Source organism: Dermacentor variabilis, chromosome 8 (genome assembly GCF_050947875.1).
Source record: "Dermacentor variabilis isolate Ectoservices chromosome 8, ASM5094787v1, whole genome shotgun sequence".
In the NCBI taxonomy this organism is placed as follows: Eukaryota; Metazoa; Arthropoda; class Arachnida; order Ixodida; family Ixodidae; genus Dermacentor; species Dermacentor variabilis.
In genome coordinates, this window is record NC_134575.1 from 113,043,117 (window position 1) to 113,060,981 (window position 17,865).

The 17,865-nt window shown below is 41.0% G+C and overlaps 1 protein-coding gene across 1 annotated transcript; it reads right to left on the reverse strand.

Moving 5' to 3' along the window:
• On the reverse strand, positions 1 to 17,471 carry LOC142591529 (sterile alpha motif domain-containing protein 3-like). The gene is made up of 8 exons (XM_075703851.1): positions 17,368 to 17,471; positions 16,221 to 16,318; positions 15,878 to 16,057; positions 14,699 to 14,783; positions 4,293 to 4,445; positions 4,003 to 4,212; positions 653 to 706; positions 1 to 198 (listed from the first exon to the last, which is right to left on the reverse strand). Exons 3-8 carry the CDS (start codon positions 15,997 to 15,999, stop codon positions 1 to 3), a joined length of 822 nt encoding a protein of 273 aa, XP_075559966.1. The 5' UTR covers positions 16,000 to 16,057; positions 16,221 to 16,318; positions 17,368 to 17,471.
• Positions 17,472 to 17,865: the final 394 nt, after the last annotated feature.

Sequence of the window (17,865 nt, forward strand, 5' to 3'; positions counted from 1 at the left end):
TTAAGTGATGTCACCACATTTACCATAGTGTGAGGCCTCTGAGATGCCGCTCATGGTTTCCTCGTATCTTTGGAGGAAGCTCTGAAGGTGTCGCTTCTTCTTAGACGCCATAATGATCTTTTGTGCAGCTTTTGCTAGAATTTCTTCCAATTTCTCCGTAACTGCCACTGTTGTCATTCGATGGAACTCCAGCTGAGCCTAAAGAAAATGAATAACAAGGCAGATCACATCACAGGTTTTGGCCAGATTGAAGTTGTTAAGCAACAGTATGGGCTTACAGCAGCTCCGAGTTATGCTTTGTCTTATTGATGGATGCATTACATTAGCTGCACATATGTTAATGGGATAGTTGGTTGGCACACATGAAAAATAAATGACAAAATAACACAAAACCATGCTCATGGCATCGGCTTTCATTCTTGCATTCCTTCCATCTCCTGGACTACAAAAGTGGAACCAAGGTCCCCCAAAAATATGTTTTCGCTGGTACTTGTTAAAACAAGGAAAGTGCAGATTAAAAAGCTTTTCACAGCATTTTAGGCATTGCAACACGCAATGTCTAGTACATTTTATAGAAACTTTTTCTCGGAATACAAGGCACTAAGTTTGATTAGGTTTGTTGCATTTAAAGTAACAGATTATATGTACCAACTGTAGAAAGCACCATTTTTAGGGGGCCCCCTTCATCAGGTCTGGCCATCTTGAGCTGACAAGTGCAGTGCATATAATGCAGCTAGTGACCATGTCTGCCATGTATTACATCCCTACACACCGAAAAAAAACAAGTTAAATGTCAAACGAGACGCTATTTGCCCTTCTCCTTGCGGGGGTCGCACTCCCAGCCGGAGGGTCGACATACATCGCATAAGTGCACTACATGCATGCCAGGGCTGCAATGTCATTCAAAGTGGCATGTGAATTTGAGAATTATTCAAGGCAACAAGCTATTTGACCTTTTGCTGCAATAGACAAATGAAAGTTTAGAGAAATAATAAAACCTACAAACAGAATGTCTGTTTTACTTCGTGCCGTATAGCAAGAGAGATGTGCTTTCATTTCATCTGCTTGTACCCAGGTCATACACTCGCACGCGCAGAGTGACACTGTCATTGTCTACCATGTACTAGCGCACGATCATGCGCTGTGATCCGCTTGCGTCTGCCTCAGCATTTGTGTAGCACTGACTTATACCACTTGTTAAGTGTTCTCGTGCACAGCATGCAAATTGTTTGCTGTGCAAAGGAAGACAAATGCAAGTGCTCGCACGCAGGACTGTCAGCGGAAGAGCGCCATGCAGTAATGAAGTGAGCAAAAAAAATATTAAGAAAGGCAGGGCCCGTGACACATGCATCATGCGATCTTCAGCTGGAGTAGGGGAGAACACAGGGATGGAATTTCGCTTGGGGAGGCTAGACAGGGCAAGTGGAGAGAGCGTCTATGTTGGCTGTGATGTTCATCTCCTGAAATGATCGGATTGGAGCACTGACAAATATTTCTATCTATTGAGGAACCAACTTGAACATTCTGGCGGTAGAACGGTGCTCCCTAAGAACACGTAACAACTTCCAGCATATAATTAAAATTCGCCACATGGCCTGGTGAAGGGCCCTTTAAAGGGAAGCTGAAAAGTTTTCCAGAAAAAATTAGTGAAGAGCTGTACGTAATGGCTTTCAACCCTCCGAATCCGAATATCGTATTGAAATTGAGCGCAAGAAAGCGCAAACAGATTTTATTTCGACGCAATGTGCAGCAGTAGACTCGAGCAGCTTGCGCACCTTGTTTCCGCCTGTGATTGGTCGGGCGCCTCGTGACAGCGACAGCGCACTTTTAACCGGCGATTACGTCGTTCCTAAGTGAAAAATCTCGCCCAAAATTTTACGTGCATGGTTTATAAAGATCCCACATCCGTATATGAGCATCTTATTGAATTCGACAGACTCTTCAGCTTCCCTTTAAGGAGTTTGAAATTTTAAGAAAATTCATGAAATCAGAACATTATAAAAACTGAAGACAACTGTGCAATAAAGAAAAACAGAAAAAAAGACAGCAATTCTGTAAATCGAACCTACGGAAACACCTAAAGCAGAGAACATTGATATGTTACACACAAATGTATTGAACGTGAAATTAAAGAGGCAATGTCCCCAAAAAACTACAGAGAGCTAGTTTACAGAAACCTTAATGGACCAAGCCTCCTCCTGTTAATTCTTTGTCTGAAGACTTAGGTAATACAACACTTGGCACAGCGTTTTTTTCATTTTCTCTCTTTTTTTTCATTTTAATGTCAAACTCTATTTTACATGTTTTACCCAAAAATAGATACTGGGTGTTCTATGCCTAATTGCTTGTAGAATGCTTTTTAGTTATGAGATGTCTCTTGAACGATTCCTTTTACGTCTTGTTAAAGGCATTTTTCAGTTGTGTAAATACTTGTTGCCGAGACCTTTAGGTTCATTTTCAAGAAGCATCAAAATTCGCATTCCTTATCTATACTTTTTCTTTGTCAATATGTGGCTCAATGAGATGTTACCACTGTGGCTTGAGTGCACAGTACATGGTGTTTCAGCAAACACTCAAACATTTTTAAACAGGAACACCAATGCATTTCTTTGCCATTAATATGTAGAAACTGGTGTCATCCTGAGAATGTGTTCCAAATGGGTGTGCGTTGTGAACTCCATGGCTAGAATTTGTAAATTTCAATGTGGGCCATATGGTAATTTGTCGACTTAATTAGTGAATTTTTGTGAATTAGTTAATTCTGCATCTCATTTTTTCAAGTAATGTCCACCTCTTCGAGTAGACCGGCTCCTGAACTATACACTCTTAGACAAAGGTACACCCTTTGGAATGTATATCTGCCACACAACAATAGTCATCTGCCTTGCTCGCGTTTCCTTTCTCGAAAGCGCCGCACCTGCTACTTTCCTGTCAGGAATGCTATGTTATGTTGATAACGAGCATGCTGTTCGTTACTGGGAAGTACCGGGCTTGCAGCGTTAAAGAAAGGGAATGCGGACAAGACAGATTACTATTATTGCGTGGCAAAAGGGTGTAATTTGCTCAAGAGTGTAGAATTGTGCAATCTGCCACAGGCAACCTTTGAAAATTTTTGGAAGTGTTTGCTGAAACACCTGGTATATTGAGGACAATGACCTAGTTAGGTGCAGATAAACACCTTTAATCCCTGGTTTTCCTTGCTTTCTTTTTCCTTTGTAACATTTTCGTTTGTTCCAAATGAGTGTTAAATGAATACTTGTGACAAAAAGGGAAAGTGAAACTGAAATAAGCAAACTAATTTGTAAATAGGAATTTCGCAAGCCTCACAAGTATTTTAACAATTACATGTAAGCTAAAAATATTTGTCTAATTCAGATGCCCTAATAGAGGCACTTTACAAAACAATAACTGTATTTGGTAGAAAGTTTCAGATTAGTTAACCTTTGTGCTCCCCCATTTACCAATTTTCAGAAGATTTACTAATGAATTCGAGGCCTTAATTCAAAAGCGCTCCTTAAAGATGGTAGAATTCCACTTTCTCTTATGGTGCAATAATTTTCATACAAGTCGTTTCAGTAGTAGTCTAAAGAGAGCATTTCTGTGTTTCACATGTGCTTATGTGGAGATGAGAGTTGGCCCCAAGATAAAGCTTTCTTGAACCATTAGTGGCATTGGCCACGTGAATGTTTTTTTATGGATCAGTACAGCGCATTTAGAATGCATGAGTGTGTGCACAACACATGCACTCACTCATGTGCACACAGGTAATTAGTTTTCAGGGTAAAACCTGATAATTTCCAAGTTTAGCATCCCAAATCAAATTGAGAAAAATCGGCTTGAGCCCAGTTGGTCCCTTTGAATGACAATTGCAAGAAAAGGACTGCAATAAGTGAAAACAAGAAAATACACAAGGTCTTTTTTCTGGCATATTGCAACAAAAAGTTTGCCTATGCATTTTCCTGGGTTCAGTGATAGCCAAATACTTTTCCTTCAAAAACTTACCATTGTGCTCATGGAAAGAGGGGAATACATCTTCACAATGTCTCCCACTGATGGATTTTCGCCAATCCATTTTCTTCTACTAGCAAATGTTCTTGCCATGCAGTCGGAAATGTAGGCGACATCAGGCCGGGCTTTTGACACTTCTTTAGCCATGGCTACAAGATGAGCATCAATGGTCTCATTGTCCTCTCCATCTTCCATGGCAGCAGCCTGAAAAGAAACCATGTTAATCAATTAACACTACAGTAGGCTGGCAACTTGTAGATTTACACTAATATGATTATACATACTGAAAATGGTCTTGTGATCCTTTTGGAGGCAAGACTGTCATTGTTGACCACTACTGATCTTTTAGGTGGTGGGCCATCATCTGCGTCTTCTTGCAGTCTGAGCTTTCTTCGCTCATATTTAGCTTTAAACCTTAAAGCTTCTCGCCACGAGTCCTAGGTAAAAAGCATCACAATTTATTACTAGGTGAAGCAAACCCATACACAATGGCAAGCAAAAGTAAAATTTTTTGCATGCCCGATAGCAATAAACAGCAACTACAATGTTGCACAGGCCATATAAATCTATACAACGCTAGTAGCGCTGGTCTATATTCACTAGACAGCTGTCTTAGAGCCAAATACTCAGTTCAGCAAAACTATATCATGAATAGCCTGTGGCAGATTCTATTCTAAGACGAAAGCCTTGAGTGGCTCGTTGCAATGGCTCATACCAAAAAACAAGCGGTGTCACATCCAGTGATGCAAAAAATATCAGGAATGGCTCATACCACCACAAGCAAGCAAAGATGCAATGGCTGAATATGAATGAAGAAATGAAAGGAGGAATGAACAAAAGGACAAAGAAAAAGCCTTAAGAGGCTCATTGCAATGGCTCATACCTCAAAAAAGCGTAGTCTAAGTCTAGTGATGCAAAAAATATCATCAGGAATGGCAGAATATGAATCAAGAAACTAAAGAAAGAACCGTTAGGTATTACATTAGGTGCTGGCACGTGTCGTCGAGGAGGTCGACCTACAGCGCCATACGTTTACATCACACTTCAGCTCGTTATGTCATGCAAGAAGTCTGACGCCTCTGATTGTACAAATTAATGCATTACTATGTGTGCAGCAGGCTTTCGCTTTCATGTGTTACAGGAGTGTAACATGCTGAACTTTTTATTACAATGCAATACTGTCACTGATCCCCAAGTTTTCTTCATACATCCATCCAGATAGCTTCAAATGCAGCCTCCATTATTTTTTAAATCGTGCCTGATGGTGGGTTTTGAAACTGTGTCCCCTGGCACAGAAGCCTGATGATAGCAACCTTATCAGTTCTTCATACATGCAAATTTCAGCTTTTACAAAACTGATGCATTCGCTATGTCATACATCAATACAGCTCTCCGAGCGTCGTTCGCTTCATTGTCTGCTTTGGTTGGCATTCGATCCTTGGTAACCACCACTGACTTTTTGGAGCACCTTCAACTAGTTGTGATCAGTGCTTATTGTGAGAGGAAGATGCCGCTCTGCCAGCGAACGCAATAACTATCTTACTCAAGAAGGACACAGCCGAGTGGCAGGAGTTTTCGGCACACTGCCCAATGCTTCTGCTAGGTGCTCACCGATCTCAATGTTATGTTCTTATGTATATACATGAACTGGCTATAACTAGGCGGCAATTTTAATGCATCTATTTTTTCAGCATTAACAGTCAAAAGTACCACGCATTGCAGTTAACTAAGGATAAAAGCTGAACAAAACCTGGGTGTCAACCGGTAGCCAATGCTGCAAATGAGGTTAATGAGGGTAAATTAGGCCATCATCAGTTTGCATTACATTACCTTCTCTTGGTGTACAAAGCCCATGTGTACACAGGCAACTGTAAGCCAAGGTTTTAGAGAGATGCCACAGGATACAACTAAAGCCATGTGTGACCGCTTTAAAGACCAAGACAATGCTTTCAATGTTCTAGTATAACTAGCAAAGGTTGGTAATTATTCAACTTCACAAGCCTTATTCTGCAATTGGAAAACACTTCATAGGTAATTTCGAATGAGAAAGTTGTAGAATGTGCTAGGAAGCTTCAATATCACCACTTTCTGATGGGGCAATATTGTATCTTGCATTATGAAGAACGCCCTTTGAAATTAGGGGGGGGAGAAGGCTCCGTGACTGCAGTGCTCTCACTTGTGCCACGCACGAATGCAGTGCTTTAAATCTACACTCCAATGCGGTGAGGGTTCGAGAGACTTCTCTTGCTGCTCTCATTTGCCACCAAAAGATAGCACACCACATATTAAAGAGAGGTATATGCATGCATCATGCAATTACATGTAAATTTGTCTCATACTTTTACATCATAAATGCTGCAAGCATTACCAGGAGGGTACTGATTTGAACCAGTGGAGCAGCACATTTCTGGCAACCAGCAACTGCAGCCAACTCTTTGTGCTCTCGATGAAACTAAGCGATTTCGCTTAAAGGGTATAGGTCTTTAGGGTGTGTGTGTGTGTGTACACACACACACACACACACACACACACACACACACACACACACACACACACACACTAAAACATAGATTGTCCTATTTTTTCAAATCTGCGTATATTCCACACGTGCTGGCAAAAAACGAGCTCAAAATAACATGTAGCAGAGAAAGAAAAAACACTGTATTAGTACTACAAAATGTTCAGTATGCCCATAAAAGCACTGAAAATGACCCTTGTGTCTTTGCCATTGCAAAGCCGCTTAATAGCCAAGCCATCTTGATCTTGTTAGAATGAGCACCTTTTTTGCTTGCTATCCTGCCAGAACGAGCCTTGCATGAAATGCACATTTTGCACTCTTAGTTTTTTTTTTGTCTGTTTTCCTTACACACTTCTTGCAAGTCAAAAACTATGGAAGTGATACTGTCTCTCTGCTACTCAATCCTTTTTTGCCTATGTGCTAGAGATACATACAGTGCAGAACCACTGTGACAGTGTTTTAGGACATGGAAGCATTTTGAAATATAGAAATCAGTTCACATTGGCAATGTTGCAAATTTAGAATTCCACAACTTTGCCTGAACTATAGATACAAACATTACAATACGAACTTTCACTCCTTGGACATTTAACAACATACTGGGTTAATTTTAGCTCTCTTGCCAAAGTACATTTTTTGAAGCTTCAGACCCAATTTAAACATGGAAAAGTTATTTCTTTACTTAGCAAAAAAAAGAAGAACAAATTGCATATGGGCAATCGGCAACAAGATTGACTATTTGACGTAGTAGTTCTGCAGAAACCCGCAAGGTAGAGAGAAGCAATTAATAAAGGGAAAATCAGACATCCACCCGTTTCGTAGCAATTGCTACAAAGGAAACCCATACGGGTTCCTCGTATGGGTTTCCTTTATAGCAATTGCTACGAAACGGGTGGATGCCTGATTTTACCTTTATTAAGATTGAATATTTGTTGAAAATTTCAACTTTCTATAGTCAACGACAAATATTTTTTGTCAAACCCATATCCCTCCTTTAACTCAACCACAAGCTATAGATGTACAATAAGAAGTGGTTATTCTGTAAAAATCGCACATCCCTAACAACTGCACTGCAAAATGGAAAGAGTGAGACATATATAAGTGCATAATTTTACTTGATTTCATAGCGTTGCCTACTAGGCGTAAGATGGAGCAGAGCATGCTGTCGCTAAGATAGTGATACAGCCTTGATGCAGAACGCTTAGAAATTAATGCAGCAATTGGTTTTACTTGCACAGCCAAAACGAAGAAGTACGGGAGTTGATTACAGCAGTAAACAGATGGAACATGATATTGTGGCTACTGTCACTCTGCAAGCATCAACACTAGGTTTCGTTAAAAACGCTATTCATTAATGCATAGCACCTTTAGGAGCACTGCAAACACAGCTTGCCAACAGCTAGTTAGGTGAATCTTCGTATTCTGTAGGCTGTACAACACAGAAAATAGTTGTGTGATAGTTACAAATGTGGAGTCTTTAATCCCGCGCTATAACTGTGCAGTTAATGTATTCCTCTAAAACTTGCATAGAGGATTATCTTGTCTAATTATAAAATTGAAGGAATAGAAGAATAAGTGCAACATGCTCCACCGAGCAATTAACATCAAGTTGCACCCTCATATAACGCATCAGCATATGTTTAAAATCTTGGCTAAATTTAAATGGGGCACCCTACAGCCAGTGTTTACATAGCTTGAACCAAAGTCTCAAAATAGAGTGGTACACTTAAGACGAATGACACAAATAGCTCAAAGTTGTCGGATTTTCATAAGGTTTGACGAGTTACGTAATAAGTAACATCTATATGTGTAAAATACTTTGTTTTAGAGCATAAGCTGTATTCGAAAAGTTTTAGAGCATGCTCAGAACCACCAAATGAAGTTCTTTAAATGGCAGTATCTCTTATGTGGTTATCTTTTCTGGGCTCTACGATATACAAAACCAAAGTTGTCACAGCTCACTAGCGCGCTTTGAAAGGAGAAAGCCTGCATGCTTATTGCCAAAGAAAAAAAAATGAATCAACCACAGCATCCAGAGTACGTCAGCACCTTTGATATGGAGATTCTGCCAGTCCTAAGAGATAGGAGGGATAATTTTTCAATATTTCCTGGGTTTTTTCACAGCTTGCAAAAGGAAAGAACCACAAAAATTTTACAGAAACAACTTCATTTGGAGTTTGAGCATGCTCTACAGCTCTTCACGTACAACTTAAGTCCTAAAACAATTATTTTAAGTTCTGCATACTTGAGCACAAATATGCTGGTGGTGTTATGACGGACATATGACATGTTGTAAAGCACGTTCAATTTCCTTCGCAATGCTTTTCTTCCTGGATCTCGGCTTGTTAGGAAAACTTTCTGCTATTCTGTAAAAATTACATAAAATTCTTCACTTTGACAAATGCAGAACTGGTGGCAACTGCTGCAAAGCACCCTTCTTTTCAGAACTGCAGGTGACCGCTTGTTTACCAAGTTCAGCAATTATGTTTTCTACAGCATGCAGACATTGCAGTTTACTCCCTGCACACACCTGCAGTGCAAGATGAGCATAATACAACACCACTACCATTCATGTTACTGCGGCCAAAGAGCACATTGCTGCCTTTATTTTCATGCAACTACTCCGCATCCCATCAGCTGCCTGAGTCCAGAGCAGTAGCATTCTCAGATGGATGGGGGCCAGTGGTTTAAAGAAAAGTCTATATTTGTTACATTTGTGTAGAGAAATTGCTATGCATATGTATGTTACTAAAACTAAGCTTAATGCAGCAGCATGTTTCAAGAATTCCCGAGGATGCAACATGGGTAGCTAATCAGATAGCTTGCCCGACTGACATCGAGTGCACTAAAGCCCCTAAATCCATGCGCCAGCACCGCTTGGGCTAAGTAGCGCCAACCTTTGATGTGTGCCACTGTTCTCAGATTCGTCGCTCATACCAGTTCTGCTTCCGCAATTTCAGTTTCTAGTCATTCTGCTTCCGGGATTTCCGGTTCCTGAATTTTTGCTTGTTGCACACTCGCACCGCAATACAGCAGTGACGTCGCTTCTGCCTAAAACCAGAAGCTGGACAAGTTCCGCTTGCTGCCGGAAGCTGAGGGGGAGAAGCGCGGAGGAGGGTAGGTTGGCGGTACTTAACCTGGTCGGCGAAAACTTATATGGAGGGGCTTTAGTGCGCACTTGCTATGTAGCAGGTGAAAGGGCGGCTGAAAACTCGGGGGAGCGGCAACACTGCATTCGGTAGCAATGCACATATTCATAGCCCTATAATAAACTACACACTTTACGTGGAGCTCTTAAAGAAAGTATACGGGGGCAGAGGACCCTCTCAAGCTATCCTTAAATGGCTTTTCCATTCACCTCCCATCACATTTATTGTGATAAACCAATAAAGAATCAATCAAATGTGTCAATGATCATAGAGCCTACCCTAATGACTCAGTTTATGCACATTTGTCAAAATAGTTTAAGGTTTCCTTTAATATGACCACCTCTCACTGTCTCATTCACTTACATGCACTACTTATTTTTAAGGTTTGGTTAACGTTACATGAAAAATGCAGTATGAAATATACATATATAGAATCATCAGCTAACAGTTACCTCTTACACCTCTCCAGGTGGCTTAAAAGCAACCGACTGAGTTTAAACACAAGCAAAACCAAATATATAATTTTTAAGCCAGCAAATAAAAGAGACCCCTACTGTGTTCATCTGCACTTTGAGGACACGTTACTAGAAGAAGTTACAAAGCAAAAGTTCTTGGGCGCATGGTTTACAGAGGACCTTACTTGGAATACTCACATTGACAATAGGATTGGCCACCCTAGTGCAGTACTTGGCCACAACCTCCTATATGAATACAACAATCAAACCCCGGCCCTCAGTCCCCAGGGGCTGCGAAGCAACTGACCACGGCGGCTGTCAGACCTGTGACGCAGCAGAGGGTGCTAAGAATACCTGGGTCTGAACAGGCCGCCATTAGAATCTGACACCTAGCGCTAGAAAGTTATCTACTGAGGCGAGTCTAGCAGTGCTATTGGAGGTATTAGCGGGCATTAAATGTGATATAATAGGGCTCAGTGAGGTTAAGAGGTCAAATGAAGCAGATACAGTGCTAAAAAACGGGCACGTCCTGTGCTACCAGGGCTTAGCAGAGAGAACTCGGAGTCGGATTCCTGATTAATAAGGATATAGTTGGCAACATACAGGAATTCTATAGCTTACAAAAAGGGTTCTACTGTCAATAAGATACTAAACCTGCTGACTAATACATTGAAGGTTAACATAACCGGTTCTGACATATGCCGGGCGCACAGAATTGGTCGTTTTGATTCAGCGATAACTCGACCATTAATAACTAAATTTGAAACCTATAAAACTAGGGAGCTAGTCTCTTCAAAGCGGGGTTTGTTAAAAAACACTGACACAGCAATAAGTGAAGATTTCTGCCAAGCCACTCGTAACATAAGGAAAAAATTAATAGAATATGGCAAATCGAAAAACACGCTTTTCAAACTAAGATATAAAAAACTAATGTTGGATGGGAAATGCTACGCATATGACGAAGCCAGTGAAAGTATTTATGAAATGCGCAGAACGCATACACCTGGTACAACTCTTCGTTCTGGCCGTAAGTTACAGCCAAGTTAGGGCCATCCGAGGGGAGGTGCCTTAAAAGATTGCGGGTGTTCAGTTCTTTTTACTAACATTCGTAGTTTTTTTCCTAAGAAAGACGAATTATGTGCTGTTATTAACGACTGTAATGCTGACATCATTGTACTCACAGAAACCTGGTTAAATAGTAAAATAACAAACCCCGAACTGTTTCAGTGCGAGAACCAATACGTTGTTTACCGAAGTGACCGAACTGGTAGAATTGGTGGTGGCGTTCTGCTCGCCGTTAAAGAATGTATTAATTGTTTTTTGTGACCATTGATACCAATTTAGAGCTAATTTGGTGCTGTATAACTATTAGTTTTAAAAAAATAATACTAGGTGTGTGCTACCGATCCCCATCAAGCGACTCATCCTTTTGCGATGACTTATATGATTGTTTAAATAAGATTACCATGCGTTTCCCCGGAACTGAAATTATACTCTTAGGCGATTTTAATTTTCCTAACATTGTCTGGTCACATGTCAATCCCTTTTCTAATCCTTCGTCGGCCGAGGCCAATCGGTTCATTTCCATTTGCTCTGACTTCGGCTTATCGCAGATCGTCAGACTTCCAACACGTGTAGCACATAACACATCATCACTCCTGGACCTCATTCTAACGTCATCGCCCGATAACTTTTCTGCGGTGACACACATGCCCGGACTGAGCGATCATGACATCTTGCATTTTACACTTACAACAACATAACAAAAAACATACCGACAGCGGAAAAAGTTCCGAGATTATAAAAAAGCTAACTATCAAGCCATCAACAGAGAACTATGCATATTTCTAGACACTTTCCTACCACTTTATCTCCAACGCTCCATAGAAACTAACTGGTCTATCTTCAAAAATAAAATAAGTGAGCTTATCACCAAACACGTACCCCTTCGATCCGTCTATGCTAACAATAAAGCACCATGGTACAGCACATATCTTAATCGGTTATCGAACAGGAAAAAACGTTTATTCCGTACAGCGAAACATTCCTCAAAACAGACACATTGGCTAGCATATAAACACGCAGCAATTTCATATATTAAAGCCCTAAGGTCAGCCAAATTTTCATTCCTTAATTGTACACTTCCAAATTTATTGAAGACTAATCCAAAACGCTTCTGGGAAGCCATACGAGGAAACAACCATAAAACTGGAATCTCATTGCTAACAACTTCTGGGGACCCAGTACCTGACCTATTGTGTTCTACCGTGCTTAACAATACCTTCACTCAGTCATTCTCATCACCTCAGACCCCTGATCCGATGCCCGAGATAAAATCAACTAACTACCATTTCATGGATCCCATCGTTTTCGACGCAACTGGTATCAAAGCCATAGTACAAAACTTAAAACCTAAAGCATCATGGGGGGTAGATGAAATTAACACTATATTCTTACAAAACACAGCGGAATACTGTTCAATCCTACTAGAATGCATTTACTCACAATCTTACAACTCTGGCACCTTACCGTATGATTGGAAAATTGGCAAAGTAATCCCCATTCACAAAACCGGACCAACCCATGATCCACACAACTACAGACCTATTTCACTTACATCTGTACCATGCAAAGTTATGGAGCATATAATATACACACATCTGGTTAATTTTCTTGAAAATAACAACTTCTTCACAGTTATGCAGCATGGATTCCGTAAAAACTTCTCTTGTGATACTCAGCTTATCCTCTTCACTAATGCCCTACATGCCAATTTAGATTCTGGTTTTTTAACAGGTTGTATATTTCTCGACTTCTCTAAAGCATTTGACAAAGTGAACCATGCATTGCTTCTTCATAAATTAGGCGTTCTAAACATCGACCCCTCCGTAATTAATTGGATTCGCTCGTTTCTGACATCACGTGTTCAATATGTAACCACTAATGACGCTAACTCACCTTTAGCCCCAGTTGACTCCGGCGTCCCGCAAGGGTCTGTGCTCGGTCCTTTATTATTCCTAATTTATATTAATGACTTGCCCACTCACATTTCCTCGAACATTTGTCTTTTTGCGGATGACTGCGTCTTGTATCGTAAAATAACTAATTCTTCAGATATTCTACTAATTCAGGAGGATCTCAATAACATAAATGAGTGGTGTCGTACATGGCGCATGGAATTAAACATTAGAAAGTGTAAGACTATGAGGATTTCTCGTACTAACGTCATCTGCCCCACCTATACGCTAAATAAGATCCCACTAGAATGTGTAACGTCATATCGATACTTGGGGGTTCACATTGCCAGCAATCTATCCTGGAAAACTCACATTGATCACATAACATCTAAGGCCACTCGCACGCTGGGATACTTTCCTCGAAAATTTTCTCAAGCACCATCATCACTAAAACTCTTATTGTACACAACTTACATTCGCCCACAACTCAGTACGCGTCATCAGTATGGGACCCAGGTCATGACACCCTCATACACTCTCTAGAGGCAATACAGAATCGATCAGCCCGTTTCATTCTCACCAACTACCAAAGAACTGCGAGTGTCACTAACATGAAAGCTCTCCTTCACCTCCCGCTGTTATCAACCCGTAGAAAACTATCGCGCATATGTCTTTTCCATAAAATCTACTACCATAACACATATTTACGCTCTATCTTTGTCCAACCACCACCATACATTTCATCTCGCATAGACCACCGCCAAAAGGTAAACATTCCGCACTGCAACACCGTCGGCTTTTCATACTCATTTCTTCCCCAAACGAGCAAAGATTGGAATAACTTACCCGCATTACTTACAAGCATTATTGACACCAATAACTTTAAAAGCACACTTCAAAGCTTCATGTTATAAATAATTGTTGCGTTTGCTTGTTCTGTATAATAACTGCTTTTATGCCATTGTTTTACATTATTGCTTGTATTTTTATATCGTATGTTCTTTCCTTTCTTTATTTTGTTCCGCCATGTATTTTTGCCACGCTCACAAGTTTCTATTTACCATTCTTGTTTTGTATACGATGTTTTTTGCCATGTTGTTTGCCTTCCCTCCTTATTTTGTGATTGCCTCTGTATTTACTTACTTTGCCCCTCCCCTCTGCAATGTACAACCGTACCTTGAGGGTATGATAAATAAATAAATAAATAAATAAATAAATGATAGAAAATTACACGGCACCGGGATTTGAACCACGGTCCTCTTGCACGCAAGCCAGATACTCTACCTCTATGTCACCGTTGCACTGTCAAACATGTCATAGCAAACATGCCAGGGTTTATATATAAGTGCCTGCGGAAAGGCTTATGCACACAAATTCAAAGTAAACTAAAACTACCCTTTACACATTTCAACCTGGCACTCTTTTTCCACCCTTTGGAATCCTTGGTCTTCCTAGTAAGGCAATGAAGCCTGCAAAGGCTACAGCTACACCAACCTGGACTACCATTCTGCCATTCCACCTTAAAGATGACAAGCCACCTTATCAGAAGGTTGACAACCAACTGAAGCCACGCCATGGTACAGTTTGCAAACAAAACAATGAAAAACTTACATAGCCAGTCCCTGTACTGTCAGCCAAGTTTGGAAACTTGGCTATGAGGGCTTGGGCTGCCTCTGCATACAGTTTCCCAGGGTACCTAGCAGATTTAGAGAGGCAAAGAACTTAGGTGGCATGATGAAAAATTGATCTTCAAGCAGTAATACTAAGGAAATAAAGGTAGGCAGTAATTTGCCAACAGTACTGAAGTGCTACACTTTGAAACATTTTTGGCTAATCCAAACAGCAACATGGGTAATTAGGGCGAGGTGAAAAAGCAGTGCCTGTTGATTTATCAGGGTAACAGCTGCTTACAAATCTGAACTACCATTGCAATGAAGCAATAGGTACAAAATAAACTAAATGGTGCAGTTTTATTTGGACCATATTGGAGAAATGTTAAAGTACAGAGGGAACGTAAAAACTAGAGGCGGTGCTCACACATCGCTTGCCACCTGCGACACTTCTTTGCAGTTGTTATAGCAGTACTACTGTTTAACGTCGACAGCCGCAGCTTATTAAACGCAATCAGAGCGCCCAGGAAGCAGTTAAACGAGTGAATACAATCAGCAGCCGGGCGGAGGAAGGTGGTGGGAGGGGCACTGGCCTCCCCACCTATATAGTTCTCATATCAGGCTCTGCCATCCCTCTTTTTTTATTTTTTCATGCAACCCGGTTATAAGAATTATTGGTTGTAACAATGGAATTTTCGTGGCACTTGAATATTGTTATAAGTGGGTTCGACCGTATGCGATTCTATTGTAAAAATTACTATTTGCACACCCCTAATAAAAGCAACATCGAGGAAACTAGAAGCCAACAGAAGTCAGATTACATAACTAAGTTTAAATATGGCAATCCTATAAGAATTCTACCAGACATTTAATGCTGTAAAGCTGGTTTGTGCTGAAGGAATACAATTCTTTACATACCTAACTGATACTTCAGATAATGAAATCACTGTAGTTACATATTAAATCAGAGCATCTTTGGAAATAACGTCCAGGGGGAAAATTGCCAGTCAATACAATACAATAATCCTGTTTTGCTTCTAGCACCTGAAATCTTCCATAACAAGCTGATTTAGTCAACATAGCTTTAATGGCAGGCTCCTTTCAACATAGCTCAGCAAGACAGCCACAAGCCAAGATGTGTCATAAAGTTGGTTTCTAAAAGTTTGTGTTAATGACTTACATTGTTTGTAGACACAAATCATGGTATAGCCATTGCAGCACCCGCCGCCTGTTTTTGAAGTACTGCCCAGCCCTGTGTCTTTCAATGCTCATGGATATATCTTGTGGCACAGTTGGCAGCATGTATACATGACCGGGGCGTGCCTGTTCTGGTGGTCCTTTTTCAAGGACATCTGCTATCCTGCAGTACAGTTGATGGGAGAAAAAAAGGAAGGACATTGTGCAGTGCTTTTGGATAACTTTCTAAATTTTAGATGTGACAACCGAATGAAATAAAAAGCTTCTTTGACACAATCTAAAATGAAGACTTGAATACCAAACATCTGCATTGATGCAACACTCACCTTACTTGGTTCGTCTCCTTGACTTTAATTCTAGCCTTATTGTGGATAGTGGAGTCCTCTGTTATTTCAACAAAGGTGTCAAAGTCTTCGTCAAAGATCTGCGAAAATGTCATCAGGTTAAAATGACATCGGCTTTAGGGTCGATGAGGAAGTTTGGCCTCAGTGCTGCGCTAAGTTTCTGAGCACATTTCAACTAAAGCAGACTGGTATTCCTTGGTCATACCTTAGGCACAGTTGGTAGTGTGTCTGGCTTTTGGAAAACCGATGTTTAAATTATTGCTCAGTCAGCAGTTTTACAAGGAACACTGCTACCTCCAATGTGCCTCATGACAACAAAGCAGATGTTCACACCTCGGCATGGTCGGTATTAGATCCCAGGGTCCAAGAGTAAAAAAAGCTGTGCTTCTGTGGCATATTGTCAACAGGCGCCGAAGAGCAACTTAAGCTGCCAGAATATACGCTACATGAAACGAAAACTATTCAGCCGGTTAGCGAACCTTCCAATTAGGACTTAGGCCTAATAAAAAAAGAAAAAGAGGGGGGGGGGTCAGGAATGAATACACAAACAGTTAATTATAATGCCTTTTACTGATCCCCCCCCCTATACAAAATTTATACAATGCACAAATCCAGGACAGCACACTGTCTTTTGTTTTTCCGTATTTTCACCTTGCTTTTCCGTCATGAGGCACAAATCAGCATTGCGCAGCCCTCGGCACTGTGTACCGTCTGCACAAGATACCGCGTTCACTATCAATTATTTTAATATTGGCTATTCACTTGTCCACCGCTTTCTGAATGCAAAACGCCCGATATTCACTTACACATCTGCCTGTAAAGCCGTCACAAAGCACGTACACGATTTTCAGTGCACGTGCGCAGTGAAAGCACGACTGCAGAAGTCTGGTTCATAGTGCCGAATGCAAAAGTTATCTTACGAATACCTAGGTTCGTGCATTAAAACGCAAGGATGGAGTAAGAGAAGACAAACGCCAAGCTACGTTGAAATTAACTTCTCTAAACGCTAACCGTGCCTGCACCGCTACTGCAACACACGCATGATTAACACACACATGACCAACACAAAGGAGAAAAAAAAAGCCGGTTTAGAGTGCAACAATTATGAGGCTAATTCAAGAACACCCACCGTTAATCCAAGGGCGCAGACGTCGACATCCTTGAATATTCCATTCTTTGAAAGTTGGCTTAGGAGGTCCTGCCGGCTGCAAGGTTCGTCGAAAGTCACGACGACATTATTGTCGCCGTATGTTTAGGCACTTCGACGCCATGGCTCGCAAAAGGATGCGCGGACCGCAATCAGGGAACCCTCGACTAGACCAACAGCAAATTTTGCACAATACGGGATAGATAGCAAAAATCAGCGATGGCAGTTTGACGAACGCGTGCGATGGCGCCGCTCTTCGAATGCTGTCGCTGACACTGCGGCTTCGGCTCCGACTGGATGGATTATCAGGCTACAGTCTATATATATGCTATGCAGTGGCTATAGAACTCTATAGTGAGACGTCACATGCGTTTATTGAACTAGCATGGTTGATAGCGGCGCGCAGCGTTCACTTTCGTATCATCTACGCGAGAAGTACGGTCACCAAAATGTATCACTCCGCGCGTTTCGTCTATGCTT

Excerpts from the sequence above, each read along its gene's own strand:
- LOC142591529 (XM_075703851.1), bottom strand. The coding sequence starts at position 15,999 with ATGCTGCCAACTGTGCCACAAGATATATCCATGAGCATTGAAAGACAC. Across the intron at positions 4,446-14,698 it reads ACAGTACAGGGACTGGCTAT|GACTCGTGGCGAGAAGCTTT; the intron begins GTAAGTTTTTCA and ends CTTTTTACCTAG. Across the intron at positions 4,213-4,292 it reads GGATCACAAGACCATTTTCA|GCTGCTGCCATGGAAGATGG; the intron begins GTATGTATAATC and ends GTTTCTTTTCAG.